The 21031-nt window shown below is 38.1% G+C and overlaps 1 protein-coding gene across 7 annotated transcripts in view; it reads right to left on the reverse strand.

The window, feature by feature from the left end:
* Positions 1 to 21031, reverse strand: part of PPP1R12A (protein phosphatase 1 regulatory subunit 12A) — a 151516-nt gene that overhangs the window by 67999 nt on the left and 62486 nt on the right. For 5 of the 7 annotated variants that reach the window (XM_002711361.5, XM_008256843.4, XM_002711360.5 and 2 more), the window contains exon 3: positions 4932 to 5050. In XM_002711361.5, coding sequence (XP_002711407.1) covers positions 4932 to 5050 — 119 coding nt within the window. Of the gene's footprint in view, positions 1 to 4931; positions 5051 to 8456; positions 8635 to 21031 lie in introns of those variants that run through there. The other 2 variants (XM_070052660.1, XM_051846484.2) reach the window with 2 other exon arrangements.

Genomic DNA, 21031 nt, shown 5'->3' on the forward strand with positions numbered 1-21031 from the left:
CAAAATATTTTGTACCAAAATAAACTTTTTTAAAAAAAAATTATTTATTTATTTCAAAGTCAGAGTTACACAGTGAGAGAAGGAGAGGCAGAGAAAGAGGTCTTCTATCTGCTGGTTAACTCCCCAATTAGTTACAATGGCTGGAGTGGGCTGACCTGAAGCCAGGAGCCAGGAGCTTCTTCTGGGTCTCCCATGTGGGTACCATGTGGGCCCCAAGGACTTTGGCCATCTTCTACTGTTGTCCCAGGCCATAGCAGAGAGCTGAATTGGAAGTGGAGCAACTGGATCTCGAACCAGTGCCCACATGGGATGCAGGCACTGCAGACAACAGCCTTGCCCACTACGCCACAGTGCCCACCAATAAACCTATCTTTGAATTTCATTTTCTACAAACTTTCTGAAGTACTGTCACATATGTAAAGTGTTTATATCAGGAGTAAGCACTAAGGTATTAACTATCATTACCAGTTCCAAATGTCTATGATTTTGGTAATTTTTCTTACTCTACAGTCTAGAAGAAAGAAAAATTTAAATTGCCTTTAACTATTCCTTAACTCATCTTCTGTAACTGTAAGGTTTTTAAATGATGAAAATCATAGATTACAAAACTAAACTGACTATGCTATAAAGTGATTAGTCTAATTTCTAAAAGCAATGAATACTAGACTGAAATAGCTAGATATCTTAGGTAAGAAAAAACTGAATTAGAATTTGGTCAGCTTCTCTGACCTCAGAATCAGCCCTTAAGGCATTCGGATCTGGCTGAAAAGCCCATGAGAGCAGTTCAGGCATGGAAAGCCAAGACACTGTGGCAAAAAATAACTTATATAAAGGATCTCTGTGAGTGAGACCCCAGTGGAAAAGAAGGGGCCATCAAAGAAGGATGTACTTTTCTCTGAAGGGATGAGAGAACTTCCACTTTGATTATGGCCCTGTCTAAATACCGACAGTTTGTGGACTCAAAAGGCTTCCATAGCCCTGGCAGCTCATGTCAAGAGCCTTGGGTGGTCACTGACGTCAAAAATAAGAGCATTAATTGATAAATCAACAATAGGAGTCACTGTGTACTTACTCGCCATGTTGGACCTCCGTCCTTAATGAGGTATACTATGAGAATTATGTATATGAGAATTAACGGTAAAACCTGTCTTCAAACAGTACTTTATACTTTGTGTGTCTGTGTGAGTACAAACAGACAATCTCTACTTAGCATAGAGTTGGTCTTCTGTATATAAAGTGAATTAAAAACAAATCTTAATGAAAAATGGAATGGGAGAGGGAGTAGGAGGTGGGATGGGAGTAGGGGTAGGAGAGCAGAAATGGGGGGAAGAAACACTATATTCCTAAAAGCTGTACATATGAAATTTTTTTGACAGGCAGAGTTAGACAGTGAGATAGAGAGAGAGACAGAGAGAAAGGTCTTCCTTTTTCCGTTGGGCCACCCTCCAAATGGCTGCTGCGGCTGGCGCGCTGCGCCGATCTGAAGCCGAGAGCCAGGTGCTTCCTCCTGGTCTCCCATGTGGGTGCAGGGCCCAAGCACTTGGGCCATCCTCCACTGCCTTCCCGGGCCACAGCAGAGAGCTGGACTGGAAGAGGAGCAACCGGGACAGAATCCAGCACCCCAACCGGGACTAGAACCCAGGGTGCCAGCGCCCTAGGTGGAGGATTAACCTAGTGAGCCGCGGTGCTGGCCTGTACACATGAAATTTGTATTCATGAAATGAAAACCTTAAAAAAAATAGAAAATGAAAAAGCAAAAGATGTAAACTATGGACTATGGGCAATGGTGATTTGTTAATTAGGTTCACTGATTACCACTCAGTTTTGCTGTGAACCTAAACTGCTTTAAAAAATAAAGTTTTTTTTTCCAACAAAAAGAAAGAATTTGGTCAGCTAACAATTTAAAAAACTGATTTGTATCCCTAGGTAAATAAAGAAAATCGTATTAAAAAATAAACAGAAAAGCTTCTAGCTACTATTCAATATTATTACTTTCAAAGACAAATTACTTATGCACAACTACTTAATAGTCAAATATACTAGAATAATAAGCCAAACCAAAAATTGGGGCCTGCATTGCGGTGTAGCAGGCTAAGCTGCTGCCTGCGATGCTGGCATCCACATGGTTGCTAGTTTGTGTGCTTGGTTGCCCCACTTCTGACCTAGCTCCCTGCTAGAAGGTAGTGTATGATGGCTCAAGTCCCACTCCAATGAATTTCTAGGCTCCTGGCTTGGCCCTGGCACAGTCCTGGTGGTTGAGGCCATCTGGAGAGTGAACCAGCAGATGGAAGATCTCTCTTTCTCTTTAATTCTTTCAAATCAATCAATCAATCTTTAAAAAAAGGAACTTAAGGGTATTAAAAAAAAACTTTTATACCAAGAAATTGGAGATATTTTACTATTACTTGAGATATGTTTTGGGTACTCTTTTCACAATTATTAAACTCTACTAGAGATGCCTCTATACTTTTGTTTCTTTGGAATTACACTATGCTACATAAGTTTACACATTCTATTTTATGTGTAACATGAACAGCATTAAGTATGCCCCAAGGACACATTCTTAATAAAATCTAAGTTACAGTGATACAAAGTGTGAGCTGAAGTTCACAATAACGTAGTACATACACACACACACAAACACACACACATTCTTTCTCTCTATATATGAACAAGCTGGAGAAAGAAGCCTCAAGATGCTAATCATAAAATAATGTCAAATAGGAAATGTTGATTATCCTGTTTTGATCACTGCATATTGTACACATATACTGAAATGTCACACTTTATCCCATAAGTATGTGCAATTATTAATAACAAATTCTGTAAAAAGATATGTGTCACAATACTCAGGACATAACTATAAGCACACTTCTATGTGTATAAACTTTGGCAGGTCAGTGCTTTTTAATTTTCTTACAGGTATATGGGGGTAACAGTGGTATAAATCCCACAGAATTGCTTTAATAATAGAAACACATAATAAATGCAAAGCCTTTGCTGAATGCCTGCATTTAGTAGCTAATAACATGACTACAATCATTACTATTAGTTTTTCATTCTCCACTCAGAGGGTCATCTGCTAGTCCTAACAATTCTCCCTTATTTGCTGTTTTCCAGCATTCACACTTCCTGCTTTAACATCTCTCTAGGTTTCAGTATGTCCAAAACACCATTATTTAGACATCTTTTAGACATCATAAATTCAACATGCCCCAGTATTTTCCCAAAGAACTCATACCATTCTTGCTGCTTCAATTAGAAACTTCAGTGAGTGGCCTTATTTATTCCTTCATTGCCACATTCCATTCTTCACCAAACTGTTCTAATTTTATCTCAACATTTCCTCAGAACAGCCTTGCTCTCCTCCATTTCAAATGTCATAGGTTTAAGTTCTGATCTTTCACCTGGACTAAATTAAGAGACTTCTTCAAGGAATGCTTGCCATTATGTATGCCTCACTCGATTTCATCCTCCAAAATGTCATCAGATTTATTACTGAAAACCAAACCCAAACAGATTTCCTGCTGGAACCTCTTCACTGCATCTATTTAATGCTTACAAAATTGCTAGCCTTCACCATCTGGCACTAGCTCATGTTTTCAAGACTCACCTCGTACTAATCCAACCCTGACTTTCTATCTTTGTTCCAGACTTAATGAATTTTTCACATAATGCTGAGTCTCTAATTCCTTGTCTTCGTACATGTTGATACCTCTGCTTGGCACGCATTTTCTACCCATCACCTCTCTTTTTTACCCAAGGAAACTTCCTCCAAATGCCATCATCATGAAACCTTTCCAATCACTGCCAACAGTCAGTCATGGTTTTTCTGTTCTCCCATAATATTCTGTTCCTAACCACACTATATTGTGAAGCTCTTAAATTTGCCATTTCTGCCAGATTATGAAATCCTTAAGAAGAAAGACTATCTTATTCTGTATTGTTGTTGCTATTAATACACAGCACTCTTTTGCTGGAATATAAATTAATATTGACTGAATCATTAGAATTAAAATTGGCCCTGCTTACAGTAATGCTAAGAGCTTCCTTTACATCCAAGGAAACCAAGGGCAAGACAGTACAACTCCCTACCTTTTTTAGTTCACAAGTACTAACTAATATTAAGCAAATAAATAGCATATATAATGATTTGTTTTTTTTAAAATGCTCTAATTCTACTTTAGGTATTTAAATATTTTCTCAGAGTGCCAGCACTGTGGTGCAGCAGGTTAAACTGTAGCCTGTGACACCAGCATCCCACATGAGCACCAGTTCGAGTCCTGTTTGCTCCACTTCCTATCCAGCTCACTGCTAATGTGCCTGGAAAGCAGCAGAAGATGGCTCAAATGCTTAGGCTCCCGCTATTCATTTAAAATACATAAATAAATCTTAAAAAATATTTTCTCATGTTGGTACTTAAGACTTTTTTTTTTTTAACAAATCAGTAATCATTATGAATTTACCTAACCTCAAGGAATAAAACTTTCTTCCAAGGGACTTAGTTTCTATTCCTTACAATCAGTAGCTCCTATTATCTGATGACTCACACTTCAGTAGGAGTCAACCCTCTAAATCAATATCCCATTCCTTCCTTTCCTGTATCATTTAATCTTACTAAAACTCAGTTCTGAAAATGCCTGTTTGATCACTGTCAAAACATAATGGAATACAGAGGAAATCACACATAATAATTTTATATATACACACTTAAAGTACTTCTTTCACCTTTAAAAATGGTAAAAAGTTGAAAATCATATTTTTCCAAATAGAATCACATTGTACATGTTTAGTAAGCCAATTTGATAAAATTTTTAATTCAAATTATGATCAGCCTTTAATGTCAACAGATATGCTTACTGGAAAAGCCAAGTATCAAAGTCTTTCTAAAATATTTTTAAACATCTCCATTTTGGTAACTTTTATATTACCTTGCCGATTAACTTCATTTTGAAGTAACTCTTCCATTGCCTCCTCCTCAGCAATATCTAAAGGTGTATCTCCTTCACTGTTGACAGCTCCTACATGTGCTCCCTGACCAATCAAAAATCTGCAAAGTCAAAGGGAAGACAGTTAAGCAATGGTAGTAGCATCACTGAAATATACTAAACAAGTAACCAATGAGGAAAGTTCCAATTTAACAGTGGCAATAGAAACCAGAGAATGTGGAGCTGGTGCTGTGGCACAGTAGGCTAAGCCTCTGCCTGTGGCCCTGCACCCATGTGGGAGACCTGGAAGAAGCTCCTGGTTCTTGGCTTCAGATTAGCCCAGCTCTGGTCATTGTGGCTGTTTGGGGAGTGAACCAGCGGGTGGAAGACCTCTATCTCTGTCTCTCCCTCTCTGTGTGTAATAAATACATTCAAAAAAAAAAAAAAAAAAAAAAAAAAGGAAACCAGAGAATGCATATTTATTATTTATTAAAACCTATCATATTCTTTCTTTACTAAATTTACATTTCTTCATCTTTCCATAATGTATACACACTGCTTTACAGATACAGAAATGTTAATTTTTAACATTTAGTGGAGCCACATGCAATGGGTTAAGCTGCCACTTTGCAGCACCAGCATCCCATGTTGGATCAAGTCCCAGCTGTTCTGTTTTCAATGCAGGTCCCTGTTATGGCCTGCGAAAAGCAGTGAAAGGTGGCCCAAGTGCTTGTGTCTCTGCCACCCATGTGAGAGGCTCTGGTAATGCTACTGCCTCTTGGCTTCAGCCTGGCCCAGACTGATTGTTGTGGTCATTTCGGGAGTGAACTAGCAGATGGAAGATTGATCTCTCTCTTTCCCTCTTTCCCTTTAAGTCTGATTTTCAAAATAAATCAATAACTTTTTAAAAATACTTTCTAGAAAATCTCATAAGATCATTTCATATCGCCCCCACTGAGACCTTTCATTATCCCCGCATGTAATAATTTCTTCACTGATCTTTATAATCCTAGTTTCATCCTATAAGCAAAAATCCTTAACTGGGTCCATAAAATTCAGAAAGTTTACAGAAAGTTCAATTGATGCAGAAATTTAAATACTGTTAATAATAATCATCATTTTAAAGTTGGAGTAGTTATTAGACCTACTACAATAGTTCATTTTGTTTATTATGTGACTTAAGAAGATACCATAAATGTATTTTTCTAACATTTTAGTAAATAAATTCCAATATAATTGACTTCTATTTTAATTTACATTTGATTTTATGCATCTAAAACACAACTCTAAGGAATTATCCATAGGCTTCACCAAACCTGCTGAAGGGATCCAAATGCAAAAGTTTATTGAATGCTTTCACTGTATCAACTGAGATTCTCCCAGGGTCACCTACTTAACATTACTCATTTCAATTCTCAACTTAAAAAAATCTCTGAATGGCTCTATCATGTTAGGAGAAAACACATATAGCCCTCAAGGATTTGGCCTTGCTTTCTCTTCCAATCTTTTTCTTCCTTCCTGTATCACACTTTAGATTCTAGAAATATGAAACTATTTACAGTCCTAGGTTAACACATGCTATATTGGTTATGTCTGACTTTACTTGTCCATATATAAGGAATGTGTCTTCCTTACATTTGTAATTAATTTAACTCATTCATAGTCTTATTTATTTATCGGCACTTTATACTTGAAAGGTAGAAAGAGAGGGAGAGAGAGTGGAAGACAGACACGGAGAGATGCTCCAGCCAGTGAGCCACTCCCCAAATGCCTGCAACAGCTGGAGCAAGGCCAACTGAAGACAGGACCACGGAACTCAGCCTGTGTTTCCTGCAAGAGTGGTAGGGACTTACATACTGGGATCACCTGCTGCTTCCCAGCATGTGCATTAAGCAGAAAGCTGAGCCAGAAGCAGAGGCATGACTTGAACTAGACGCCTCAGCATGGAATGAGGGTGTCCAAGCAACATCTTTTTTTTTTTTTTTTTAAGATTTATTTTATTTATTTGAAATAGAGTTATGGAGAGAGGTAGAGACAGAGAGAAAGGTCGTCTGTCTGCTGGTTCACTCCCCAGATGGCCGCAACAGCCGGAGCTGTGCCGATCTGAAGGTCTTCCACGCAGGAGCAGGGGCCCAAGGACTTGGGCCATCTTCTACTGCTGTCCCAGGCCATAGCAGAGAGCTGGATCGGAAGAGGAGCAGCCGGGACTAGAACCGGTGCCCATATGGGATGCTGGTGCTTCAGGCCAGAGCATTAACCCGCTGCACCACAGCACCCTCCCCCCCCCAGCAACATCTTAAGCATGGTGCCAAACATCCACCCCTAAAACACTCACATTTTCTGCAGATTACATGAAAATAAGACAAAGTATGAAAATATATGTACTACCAGTCCACAGAAAGAGAAGTAAAAAGAACTTTTTGCCTCTCCTTCCCTCCCTAGAGATAACCACCATCAAGAGGATGGACCATCAAGAGGATGGCAAAAATCTTTCCGGTACCTTTATTATGAATTCATGCGTGTATATATAAACATAGATACATTGTCACATCTGGGATTCTCTTTGTAAAACAAAAATTAATGAGATTACTCTGATAGACTGGTATGCAACTCCTAACAGCTCAAAAATATCTCATCAGATGGCTGGATCATACTTTCTCTCTCTTTTTTTTAAGATTTATTTATTTATTTGAGAGGCAGAGTTACAATAGAAAGAGGCAGAGACAGAAAGATCTTCCATCCACTGGTTGACTCCCTAGATGGCCAAAAGGGCCAGAGCTGGGCTGATTTGAAATTAGGAGCCAGGAGCTTCTTCTGGGTGTCCCACATGAGTACAAGGGCCAAAGCCCTTGCATCATTTTCCAGTGCCTTACTAGGGCATAAACAGAGAGCTAGATCAGAAAAGGGGCAACCGGGACATGACCCAGTGCCCATATGGGATGCCAATGCCACAGGTTTAGACTACTATGCCACAGCACGGGTCCCCATACTTTCATTTAATACTCTCCTCTTAATGGACATGCAAAGTTTCCAAGCATGATTGGAGATAAAATATCTTTTCATTGCTTTGCTTTAATTTGTATTTCCCAATTACATATAGTGCTGAAAATATTAGAAAATAGTTACTATCTTTTGTATTTCTCCTTTTGTGAACTGTTTTCATCCTTTCCCTGTATTTCTAATGTGCTCATTAACACAGCAAACAAATATGGAATATCTGGTATATACCTAGTACTATGTTACATGCCAAGACTATAACTGTAAGCACACAAACACAAAAAAAAGAGAATCTCCCCTAAAAGAACTTATAGTTTAATAAAAAATTAATTATATGTCAAAACTAAACTAAAGCCATGTAAGTCCTGACAGAGAATTATGTAGTTGAGTATCCTTCATTGAAAATGCTTGAAAATGCTTGAAACCCTAAGCGTTTGGATTTCATATTTTAGAACACTTGCAAACACATAATGAGGTATACTGGGGATGAGATGCAAATCTAAATAAGAAATTAATTTGTTTCATATATACCTTATATAAATTGCCTGAAGGTAACTGTATACAACATTTCTAGTGTGCCTGTGCTTTGAGTATGACTCATCACATGAGGTCAAGTACAGAATTTTCCATTGTGGCATCGTGATACAGGCTCAGAAAGTTTCAGATTTTACAGTATTTTGGATTTCATATTCAGAATAAGGATGCTCAACCTATAATAGGGAAAACTGATTTAGTGAGGTCAGAAAAGGATTCTCTGCTCAATATGTAGGTACTAACAACAACAATAAAAGAGGGACAGTATGCTCACATCCCTGTGACAGGAAGCTAGATGGAAACAGAGTTTATTTTCCTCAATATCTGAAGGTGATTTATCTTTACATTACTCTCCCCCCCAACACACATATTCACACCCACTCACACCTGCCAACACCAAAGAAAGAGAAGAATCAAAGAATAAACACTCTAAGTTACCTCTAAGATAACCAATGGTTATCTCTAAAAGTATTGGGAACAGAGGACTATATTTTGTGATCTAATTTTTCTGCAATTATTTTATGTAAGTATATCAGACTGCAAAAGTGGTTACCACCTCATTTTATAGTCTGTTATTTTTACACTTAAGAATGTTGTATTTTAAGAACATTTTTATGATCTTCGTGGGATTTCTACAAACAGGAGTTACAAAGATATAAGTGCAATAGGAAACTGCTATGCTCCAAGGGAGTATATAATTATTCTGTTAGGCAAAATCTCCAACAATTAGAGCTAGTTACATGAGACTATTTCTGTTCTGCTTCTAATGACTTACATTATAATTTACATTCTAATGATTTACAGAATGATTTCTGTATTAGCCTAGCAGCTAAGACTCCCCCACATTGGAGTGCCTGGGTTTGGTTTATGGCACCTAATGTCAGCTTCCTATTAATGGAGGCCCTGCAAGGTGGCAGTGATGTCTCAAGTAATTGGGTTGCTGCTTTGGTTCAACATCTGGATAGCATTCCTGGCTCCTAGCTTTGGTCCTGGCCCAGAACAAGCCATTATGATCATCTGGGAAGTGAACCAGCAGATGGTAACTGTCTCTCAAGTAATTACAACAACAAAAAAAACGTGGGGGGGAGGGGAGGCGGCGGCAGGGGACTGCCATGTTACAGCAGAGCAAGTTTAGCCACTGCCTGAGAGGCTGCCATCCCATGTGCATGGCAGTTCAGGTTGGGATGCTGCACTTCTGATCTTGCTCCCTGCTGATGAGCCTGGGAAGGCAGCGAAAGATGGCCCAAGTACTTGGACCCCTGTACCTACGTGGATAACTTACATGAAATTCCTAGCTCCTTCAGCCAGGCCCAGCCCTGATTGTTTTGGGCATCTGGGGAGTGAACCAAAGGATGGAAGATCTCTGTCTCTGTCTCTTCTCACTGTGTAACTGTGCCTTTCAAATAAATAAATCTTTTAAAAAATAGTAAAAAAGAATCATTCAAAAGATACAAAACAGAATAAAAGGAATACCTCAGAGTAGCTGCATTGCTTGAAGCACAGGGAGTTATATGGGAAGTACAGTTTCAAGGAAATACCAAGAGCAAATGCAGACAATTCAAAATTTATATAAACAGGAAGGATGTTAAGATAACTAGTAGAAGTAAAGTTCCAAAACTGCTGGCAAGAAGCTAGGCCTGGAGCAATCCCAGAGCCAGAAGTTTAGGTATGCAGGTATCCACACATGTATACAATTCACAGAACTCTTATGTACTACAGAACTATCATTTGCAAATAAAAAAAAAAAAAAAAACAAAACAAAAAAACAAACAAACTGGGAAAAGACAAAATTTCATGGCATTAATTTTCATATACCATGAATAATCTCCAAAAGTCATTCAAATGTTAGTTGGGTGAAGAAAAGCACACACAGTTATGTTTTGCAGTCTTTGGGTTCAGCTCCCACCTCTGCCTCTTTTTTTTTAAATTTTCAGCTGACTTTTTTTTTTTTTTAATTTATTTTTATTTTTATTTTTTTGACAGGCAGAGTGGACAGTGAGAGACAGAGACAGAGAGAAAGGTCTTCCTTTGCAGTTGGTTCACCCTCCAGTGGCCGCCGCGGTCAGCGCGCTGCGGCCGGCGCACCGCGCCGATCCGATGGCAGGAGCCAGGAGCCAGGTGCTTTTCCTGGTCTCCCATGGGGTGCAGGGCCCAAGCACCTGGGCCATCCTCCACTGCACTCCCTGGCCACAGCAGAGAGCTGGCCTGGAAGAGGGGCAACCGGGACAGAATCCGGTGCCCTGACCGGGACTAGAACCCGGTGTGCCGGCGCCGCAAGGCGGAGGATTAGCCTAGTGAGCCGCGGCGCCGGCCCGACTTTTTTTGCTTTTAAGATTTTTATTTATTTATTTGAAAGTCAGAGTTACACAGAGAGAGGAGAGGCAGAAAGAGAGAGAGAGGTCTTTCATCCAATGGTTCACTCCCCAATTGGCTGCAACAGCCGGAGCTGCGTCGATCCTAAGCCAGAAACCAGGAGCTTCTCCCAGGTCTCCTACATGGGTGCAAGGCAGAGAGCTGGACTGGAAGTGGGGCAGCCGGGACTCAAACTGGCGCCCATATGGGATGCCGGCGCTTCAGGATAGGGCGTTAACCCGCTGTGCCACAGTGCCAGACTCCCATCTCTGCCTCTTAACACCTATTTAACACTCATTAACTTAAAGCCAATTTATAAAAATAACCTACAAAGCTTTGTGAAGTTCAAAGGACTTAAAAATAAAATTAATATAAAACCTTTTATCACATCATGCAAAGTCACTATATTTACGAAAATGCAAGTCAAACGTCAGGCTACTAAAACGCTGGGTTTAGTTTGTGGTGAACTGAAGATAACGAATATGCACAGTTAGATTTCCTTCAGAACAACAAAACCTATGGTAGTAGCAGCAAGACATGAGACAGCTAATTAGGAAAAATATGTTATACTTAAGATTTATTGGAAAGAAAAACACCAAAAGATTTTTCATAGGAGCTGCAAAAGAAAAAGAAGACTGGGTTGTTTCTCACATGGATGGGTTTAATACAGACAATAATCTAGCAACTCTGATTTGAATAATTTTGGATACAATTAACAAGCCTCAAAATTAAGACATGATTTAAATGAATGATTAAAAAACTATTTGTGTGCTAATGGAAAAATCTAACAAAAGGTGTAAAAAGCTTTGTTAACAAAGCTATTGGTTGGGGCAGGTGCTGTGGCGTAGTAAGTAGGCCGCCACCTGCAATGCCAGCGACACATATGGGCTCTGGTTGGAGTCCTGATTGCTCCACTTCCCACCCAGCTCTCTGCTATGGCCTGGGAAAGCAGTAGAAAATGGTCCAGGTGCTTGGGCCCCTGCACCAAAGTGGGAGACCTGGAGAAAACGCCTGGCTCCTGGCTTCAGATAGCCCCAGCTCTGGCCGTTGCGGCCATCTGGGGAGTGAACCAGTGAATGAAAGACCTCTGTCTTTCTGCCTCTCCTCTCTCTAAGTAACTCCTGACTTTCAAATAAATAAATAAATAAATAAATAAATAAATAATTTTTTAAAAAAGCTATTGGCTGCCACTTGGATATAGTATATCACATAAACAGGCAGGATTCTAACTATGTTAACTGAATTTGGGAGAAAATTTTATAGTCAACTATTGTGCAACGGAACACCAGAATTTATTTCTCCTACATTAACTATAGCTTATTATATAGTGGTGATCCTTTGCCCATCCCTCCCATGCTGCTACTCTCCTCAATTTCTAGTAACCATTAATCTGCTCTCAATTTGTATGAGATCAATTTTTTTTAGATTCCATAAAGGAAATCATGAATTACTTGTCGTTTTATACCTAGTTTATTTCACCTAACAACCTACAGTTCTATCCTTGTTGTAGAAAACGACAGAATTTATTCTTTTTATGATTGAATACTATTCCAGTGCTTACATGTACCACATTTTGCTTATCCATTCATCAGTTAATGGACACTTCTGTTGATTCTGTATCTTGGCTATCATCAATAGTGCTACAACAAACAGATCAATTTCATTTCCTTTGCATATCTTTTCTGTAGTGAGGACTGCTGAATCATGTGGTAGTTCTATCTTTAATTTTTTGAGACATCCCCATACTGTTTTCTATAATGCCTGTACTAATTTCCAGTCCCACTAACAATGTATGCAGGACAGAGTTTTCCCTGCAGCCTCACCATCACATTTTATCTTTTGTCTTTTTGATAAGAACTATTCTAACTGGCATGAGGTTATAGCTCATTGTGGTTTTGATTTGCATTTGTCTCATCACTAATGAAGCTGAACATTTTCTTTCTATATAGTTATTGGACATTTGTTTGCCTTCCTCTGATAAATATCTATCTAGAACTTCTTCCCATTTTTAAATCTTTTATTTTGCTATTGAGTTGCCACAGTTCCTTATACATCTCACTTATTAACTCCATATTAAATGTACAGTTTGCAATTCTGCAGGTTATCTCTGTTGAACGCTTCCTTTGCTATGCACAAACTTTTTATTTTGATGTAACAGCATATGTGTGGTTTTGCTTTTGTTTCTTGTGCTTTTAGGGTCTTATCTGAACAATTCTTGCTCATTCCAACATCAAGAAACAGTTACCCTGTTTTCCTCATAGCTTCAGGTCTTTAATCCCTCTTCAGTTAGTATTTATATATAGCTAGAGACGGGGATGGTGGTGGTCTAGTTTCATTCACTGCTGTGGATATCCAATTTTCCAGCACCAATTACTGAAGAGACTATCTTTTATTAATGTGTACTTTTAGCACTTTTGTTGAAAACCAGTACGTTGGGCCATATGGGGGCCAGTTCAAGACCTAACTGCTCCACTTCAAATCCAGCTCCCTGATGATGCAACTGGGAATGCAGCAGAAGATGGCCCAAGTCTTTGGGCACCTGTATTCACATGGGAGACCCTGAAGAAGCTCCTGGCTTTGGATTAGTCCAGCTCCGGCTGTTGTGGCCATTTGGGGAGTGAACCAGCAGATGGAAGATTCTATCTCTCTGTAATTCTGCCTTTCAGATGAATAAAAAAATAAATCTTAAAAAAAAAGAAAAAAGAAACCAATAGATTGTACATGTATGACTTTAATTATGGGCTCTCCATTCTGTTCCATTAGTCTATATATCCTTTTATGTCAATATCATGATGTTTTGGTTATTAGAGCTTTGCAGTATATTTTGTAGTCAGGTAGTATAATGCTTCCTGCTTTGATCTTTTCTTCTATGGTTATTTTGGATTTTTTTCATTCTACACAAATTTTGGGATTGTTTTTTTCTAGTTTCTTCAAGAATGCCATTGGTGTTTTTGATAGACTGCAGTGAATATGTATATTGATCTGGGTGGTGTAGATGGCTTTAACAACATTGATTCTTCTAACACATGAACATGTAGAGCTGTTCAGTTGTTTGGTGTCCTCTTCAACTTCTTTCATCACAGATCTGCTCTACTTCTAATCTTATTATCACTGCCCTAGTTCTCTTGTCTAATATTCTTACTCTATCAAGAACAGTCCTCCTAGAAAACAGGACTGAAGGTCGTCACACTACACTGAAAATGCATCATCACTGAAGGACAATTAAATATGACATATAAATCCGTGAATGCTGCTGTCCCAGCTCAGTTTCCTAGATATCTGCTACTCTCTCCAAACTCTACTCATGACCTAACCCCAAAATACCATGTTCCAAAAAAGCTCTTTATTCAATTCCGATAGTATCAGGATTTTCTGGGTTAACTAACAAATATCAAAATATGAAAACATAATTCACTTATTTCAGTATAAAGGATATACATGTATATTCATTTACCCATCCTTTAGTGAAGGGATAATGTCTTTGGGTAATGTCTCCATTGACTTTAAATCCAAACTGCCTTTCTTGATAAACCATACCCTAAATACTTTAACTAAGACTTCAAAATGTCTTTAAAGTAAAGCAAAACTTGAATTCACCAATTAAGCAAACCTCAGTACAAACTCTTATTTTTTCTTTCAGCTTTTAACTTGTCTCATTACAATTAATCAGCAATTATACTTTGGGGGCCTCAATCGAGTCTTTTTTTTTTTTTTTTTTTTTTAATAGGTAGAGTTATAGACAGTGAGAGACAGAGAGAAAGGTCTTCCTTCCATTGGTTCACTCCCCAAATGGCTGCTACGGCCGGCACCATGCCGATCTGAAGCCAGGAGCCAGGTGCTTCTTCCTGGTCTCCCATGCGGGTGCAGGGCCTAAGCATTTGGGCCATCCTCCATTGCCCTCCAGGGCCACAGCAGAGAGCTGGACTGGAAGAGGAGCAACCAGGACTAGAACCGGGCATCCATATGGGATGCCGGCGCGCAGGCGGAGGATTAACCAAATGAGCCACAGCGCCGGCCCCTCTCACTCGAGTCTTTTCAAAATATTCAATTTTGTTACCATAGCAACAATTTGCCTTTTTGTACAAACTTCATCAGTTTTGGAGCTATCCACTAAAACTATATGATCACTAACAACTCCAGCAGGCATTAATAAGCCAACAACACATACAACTAAGTTTTGTTAGGCAAGAAATTGAACTGATGGAAACAAAACTGAGTTTAGCATTACTAGCTTATGAATTGTTATGTGCAGGTATATGGATATCTGTATGTTTTAATAATGAATTGGTAAATGTAAATTAATATAAAACTATGAATGGATTTCAAATTTTTTTGCATAAAAATAAACCATATTCACTTGCTACAATATGTATGAACAGGATCTAGAAAGAGGCACACAAGGATGAGATAACATTTCGCAAAGAGTCCCTATTTTAAGTACATGAATTCTGGTAAAGTTGAAACAGAAACAAACACCAAATTTATGATGAAACTTAAGGTAAAGGATGGTAAAACTACTGATGCTTTACGGAAAGTTTATGGTGTGGGGAGCAACCCGGACTAGACTAAGTTACTGGAATTAAGACTTATTCTATGCATCTGCTCTCCCACAATATGGCGCTGAAAAGGGAGAAACAGCTTCTACACAGCTGCCTCCAGTTCAACCAATAAACTGTAGGACTTACTCCTGATTGGAGGAGAGCAGCGTACTCGGCGTGTGGGTAGCAGAGTTGGGATTGGTGGAAGAGGACTATAAAGGAGGAGAGAGACAACATGCACGGGGGAACATCTGAAGGAACACCTGTGCAGCCCCCGAGAGAGCCCGCCGGCGGTGTGCTGCTCCCCTGCGGAAGTGGGGAAAGTGGCTAGGGGGAACCGCCCTTCCACGGAGGTGGAAGGGATGGTAGCCAACCCGGGAAGAACCAGCAGCAAACCCGGGGAGGGCCGAGCAGACAAAAGAACAGCGCAGGGTCCTGTGTCGTTCCTCCACGAAGAGGGGGAGCGACATTATGGGAATAATATATCAAAGAAATCAGCAGTTAATAAGTGGATAAGAGAAGAGATGAGATGATGTTCAAGATTAAGCCTACCGCAACAGACCACCCACATCATTTTGTGAGAAAAAAAATAAATCTTGTTCATATCTTAATTGAAGAGAACCTGTCAATAGCAGCAGAAATCATAATCAATGTCACAGACATCCCACTTGGCCCAGCTTATACAATTCAGACTAAAAAATAAAAGTGGAGCAACATTTGTTTAATGGGTAATAAACTACTCAGGTCAACCACAGACAAGAATAGAGCTTTCAACAGAAATTTTAAACAAGTGGGATCAAGATCTTGAAGCATTTTTTTCTCAAGAACTTTATCAGGAGATGAAACATGGCTTACCCAGTACGATCCCAAAAACAAAGCACAGTCAAAGCAATAGCTTCAGAGAGGTAGAAGCAGTCCAATCAAAGCAAAGGCATTGTGGCATAGAGTTTTAAACTGACACTAGCATCCCATATGGGCACTGTTAATGAGCTTGGAAAAGCAGCAGAGGATGGCTCAAGTGCTTGGGGCCCTAAACCCACATGGGAGATATGGATGGAATTTCAGGTTCCTGTCTTCTGTCTGGCCCAAACCCATCCATTGTAGGCACTTGGGGAGATAACCAGCAGATAGATCTGTCTATGTCTTTCCTTCTCTCTTTCCCCCTCCCCCCATTCTCTCTCTCTGTAACTTTGCCTTTCAAATAAATAAATCTTAAAAAAAAAAAAAAAAGAAAAACTTTAAGGGATATCTATTTTCTTCAGTTAAAAGGTAAAAAAGACTATGTTGACAAGTCAAATTCCTAGGATGCTCACTAATTTTGGGAAGTATTAAATAGATGATATCATCACTTACAAAAGTGTCTTGACCTTGATGGAACCTATATTCAGAAATAAAATTTATATTTCCTACTTTTATCTTTTAATTCCAGTTTCCCATGGACTCCTTGATGCTCCTTGAATTTCTTATTCATGAATAACATGACTTTTCTGAGGCAACTCTTACCTTCTAGAGGCAAAAGCTCTACTCATTATTTAACACAAGAGTTAATGTTACCTGTTCTAGAATCTTTCTGTAACTGGCCTAAACAATATCAGTCACTTCTTTCCCAATGCTCCTTAAATATCTGCTGGTCCATTTATTCTTTATTTATTCAAGTATTTATTATTATTCAATTTATTCAAGTATTAGAGTAGACTGACTTCACATGTATCTGTAAGCTTCAAGATGAAGAACCCTGTTATAATAAATTTTATACCTTACACAGTATCTTAATACTACTGTATGAGACAGTTGTGATAGATGGGAAGAATAAAAATTTTAGTTTCAACAATGAGGATCCAATTCTGATTGTAAAATTATAGTGAACATTCCCAAGTTTCCTTTAAAAACTGAATAAAGATATATATTAGAATATTATCTTTATAGCTGTAGGCAAATACATCTGTTACTACAGTAAGACGTAAGTATTTCAAATAAAATTTTAAGTTTCATTAAGATCTTATATTTAGTCTTCTGAGCCTTCTAAACAATAAGAAAATACCATCTTTCATAATATGTAAATAAACCCCAAATTCATGCATTTGCCAACTTTCTTACAACTCAAAAAAAAACACATATCAATGTAAATAAGACAAATGACAACTTCATTCTTCTTTGATCCTCTCATCTAAATAGGTTTACTTTAAAAACAAAAGTTAAGATAGTTTCTCCTTTGGTAATAAACCAGGGAATCCAAGTGTTGACCTATTTTTCACTAATGGTGACCTAAAATTGTATTTTGAATGGTAACTAATTCAGCCGACATATATTGAGTATAAACATGTGGCACATATTTTGTCAAGTGTCTTGTTCACTTTATCTTATTTAATTTTCATAATAATCTTATAAAATAAGGACAAATAATCACACATTCAGATAAGTTTCTCTGAAGAATTTCTCCAAAGGTATTTGACAGAATTAAGATTTAAATAGAGTTGTGCAGTGCCTGGTACAGTTTTTCATGGGAGTGGTAGTGACGTTTGTTTTCTTTAAATTTGTTAGGAATTTCTGAAATTTCAATTTTCTATTTTGAAAGCAATAAAAATATGTGGAATTATTTAACTCCAGACAGAGGAATCAGCAGGTGCAGGGACCATGGAACAAGATGGCTCATTTGTTAAAAGGAGAAAGCCTGAGAAAGAGTGGAAGATGGAGTCAGGGAGTCAAAGAGATGACACAGGGCAAATCATAGCCTTAGAAACCACTTAGAACTATGGCATTTACCCATACACAGCATAAATCCATTGGAGGGATCTTTAATAAAAATGTGATGTTATCTGACAAAATATTTTAAAAGGACCGTTCTAGCTGTTGTGAGGAAAACAGGTGAGGGGAAATTAGACAGTTAGGCTTAGAAGGAGGCAACTGTAAAATTCCTGTGAAAAATAACAGGGTCCAGGAGCAGAGAAATGAAAGAGGTGATGAAAGATAGTTGGATATTAGATAAATGACAAAGCTAATAAGTTTTTCATACACTGAAAATAAGACTATGAAAATGTAACTGAATGCAATTTTTTAACATTTTATAACAAAGTATGATATGATATCTTTAACAGCAGTCTTTAAAATTATCCAAAGAAGAAGAAAAATATTATTTGAATAAATTAATCAATAGTCTATGTTCTAGGAAACCATAAAATGCTAGCCTAATTACAGGACTAATTTGCCTCGTACATTGGAAAATTTTATGACACCACAAAAGCTATTCAAGATTAAAAGCCATTCCTTAAACATTTGTAACGGATGACTAAAAAAAAAAATGACAAAACTAAAATACACAAAATATGTAAGAATAATTACATCAATAACAAATGTTAAACAAATCATTTATATTTTTATTCAACTATAAAATATTTTACAACTCCCACAATTTTGAAGAATGGAAAAAAGACAACTCCAAGACCAAAACACAACACATTCAATTAAAAAAAATGTGTTAGTCAACTAAGAAGAACAGGTTGAATTATGATACATTACAGAATGTAGTGCTACACCTAAGAAGAATAAGGAGGATTATCTTTATATTCTACTACATGATGATCTCCAGAATAGACTAAGAGAAAAAGCAAAGTGGGAAATATGAGTGTACATCCTACCATTTGTCTATAAGTTGGGAAGAGACAATACTAATTTAAAATAACACAGGTATTGTGGAGTACTAGGTTAGGTATGGCTGTTCTACTTCTGACCTAGCTCTCTATCACCTGGGAAAAGCAGTGCAGGATAGCCCAAGTGTTTGGGCTTCTGTGTCCACATGGGAGACTTGGATGAAGGTCCTGGCTCCTGGCTTTGGCCTGGCTTAGCCCTGGCCATTGTGGTCATCTGGGGAGTGAAATGACAGATGGAGGGTCTCTCCCCACAACCCCTTTGGTCTCTACCTTTCTGTGGCTCTGACTTTAGGATAAATAAAATAAATCTTTAAAAAAATAACAACACATATACTGGAAAAGCAAATTGGGATAGACTATAACATTTTTAAAAAACATTTATTTATTTGAAAGGCAGAGTGGGAGAGGGAGACCCTTCCATCTAATGGTTCACTTCTCAAATATCCACAGTAGCCAGGCTGGGCCAAACCAAAGCCAAGAGCCAAAAACTTCAAGTGGGTCTCCAATGTGAGCAGAAGGGACTCAAACTCTGGAACCATCCTTTGCTGCCTCCCAAGATGTGCAAATGAAGGAAGCGGGATCAGAAGTGAATTAGCCAGGATGTGAACCAGGCACTCTAATAGTAAGTGTTCCAAGTGGCAGCTTAACTCACTGAGCCACAACACCCGATCCAATACACAAGTTCAAAAATGGATTCTTACTGAGTAGAGTGGAAACAGAGAATTAAGACAGTTACTGAGATTAGAATGTGGTATTGTATATAAATTATAATATAAAATTAAATTTGAAAAGGCAAACACTAAAAAAATAAAATTAAACAATGAACCTAGGGGCCGAGCTGTGGCTACACTGGTAGATTACTACTTTCCCTTGTTTCCACACATGGCCTCCCTCTTCTCTGAGGGACCTTGGTATCTCCAAGAGTCTTATAAAGACAATAGTCTGATCAGTTAGAGACTAGTCTAATGTTTTAACTTAACCATCTCTACAAAGACCAAACTCTCAGTCACATTTCAAGGTACAGGGGTTAGTTTCAACATGAATCTTAGGGGGACACTATCCAGCCCATAACACTTCAGATCAAAGGGAAAAAAATGATGCTAATGAATACATTTTAGAATCTGACCTGATCTAGGATAGTTGCTTAAATATTTATTAATTGGAATGTTTTCAAAATATGTTAAGCAAGGTAATAATTAGTATTCCTAAGAACAAGTAATCAATATTTATTATGACAATACATATGCTGAGGATGAAATCAATTCTACAATTTCATTTCATTTGTCCTTCATTCCATCTGGGAAGAAAAACATTATTAAACATCATCAAAGCTCTGTGAGTGGCTGGGGACCGAACATTTGAGCCAACATTTGCTGCTTTTCCCAGGCTATTAACAAGGAGCTGGGTTGGAAGTGAAGCAGCTGGAACTCAAATTGGTGCCCATTCAGGATGCTGGCACTACAAATGGCCGCTTTACCCTCTTAGACCACAATGATGACCCTACTCAGTTATTTTTATCAGCATCATCTTACAACAATTAATTTCATTAATGAGTGAGAGAAATTAATGAAGCTCTAATACCTTGGGTATAGAGAAGTATAGCATAGTGCTTAAGTGATATGCCAAAGATGTTCCCTAGATCAGAGCATTTTTTAATAGCAGTTATAAAACTCCCTGTAAATAAAGATGCTGATGCAATAGTTGTAAACCACAAGAGAAAATTGAATTATATGGCCAGTCCGCTGAATGAAATATTTTGGAATTCACTTTGTTACAAATCCTAGTTTGCTGTTCACTACCTTTGTGTATCTGGCTAAACTACTTAGTCTCTGTGATTTAAAATTCTTTAAAAAGTGGGAATGCTACAGTTTCGTCTTAGGTCTTTATTTCTTGCATTGCATTCCATTTTGATTTTTTTTTTTCAAAGATTTTTTTTTTTTATGTTTGCTTGTTTATTTGAAAGGGAGAGTTACAGAGATGAGAGACAGAAATCTTGCATTCATGGGTTCAGTCCTCCAATAGCTACAACAGCTGG

This window comes from Oryctolagus cuniculus, chromosome 11 (assembly GCF_964237555.1).
Source record: "Oryctolagus cuniculus chromosome 11, mOryCun1.1, whole genome shotgun sequence".
NCBI classification, from domain to species: Eukaryota; Metazoa; Chordata; class Mammalia; order Lagomorpha; family Leporidae; genus Oryctolagus; species Oryctolagus cuniculus.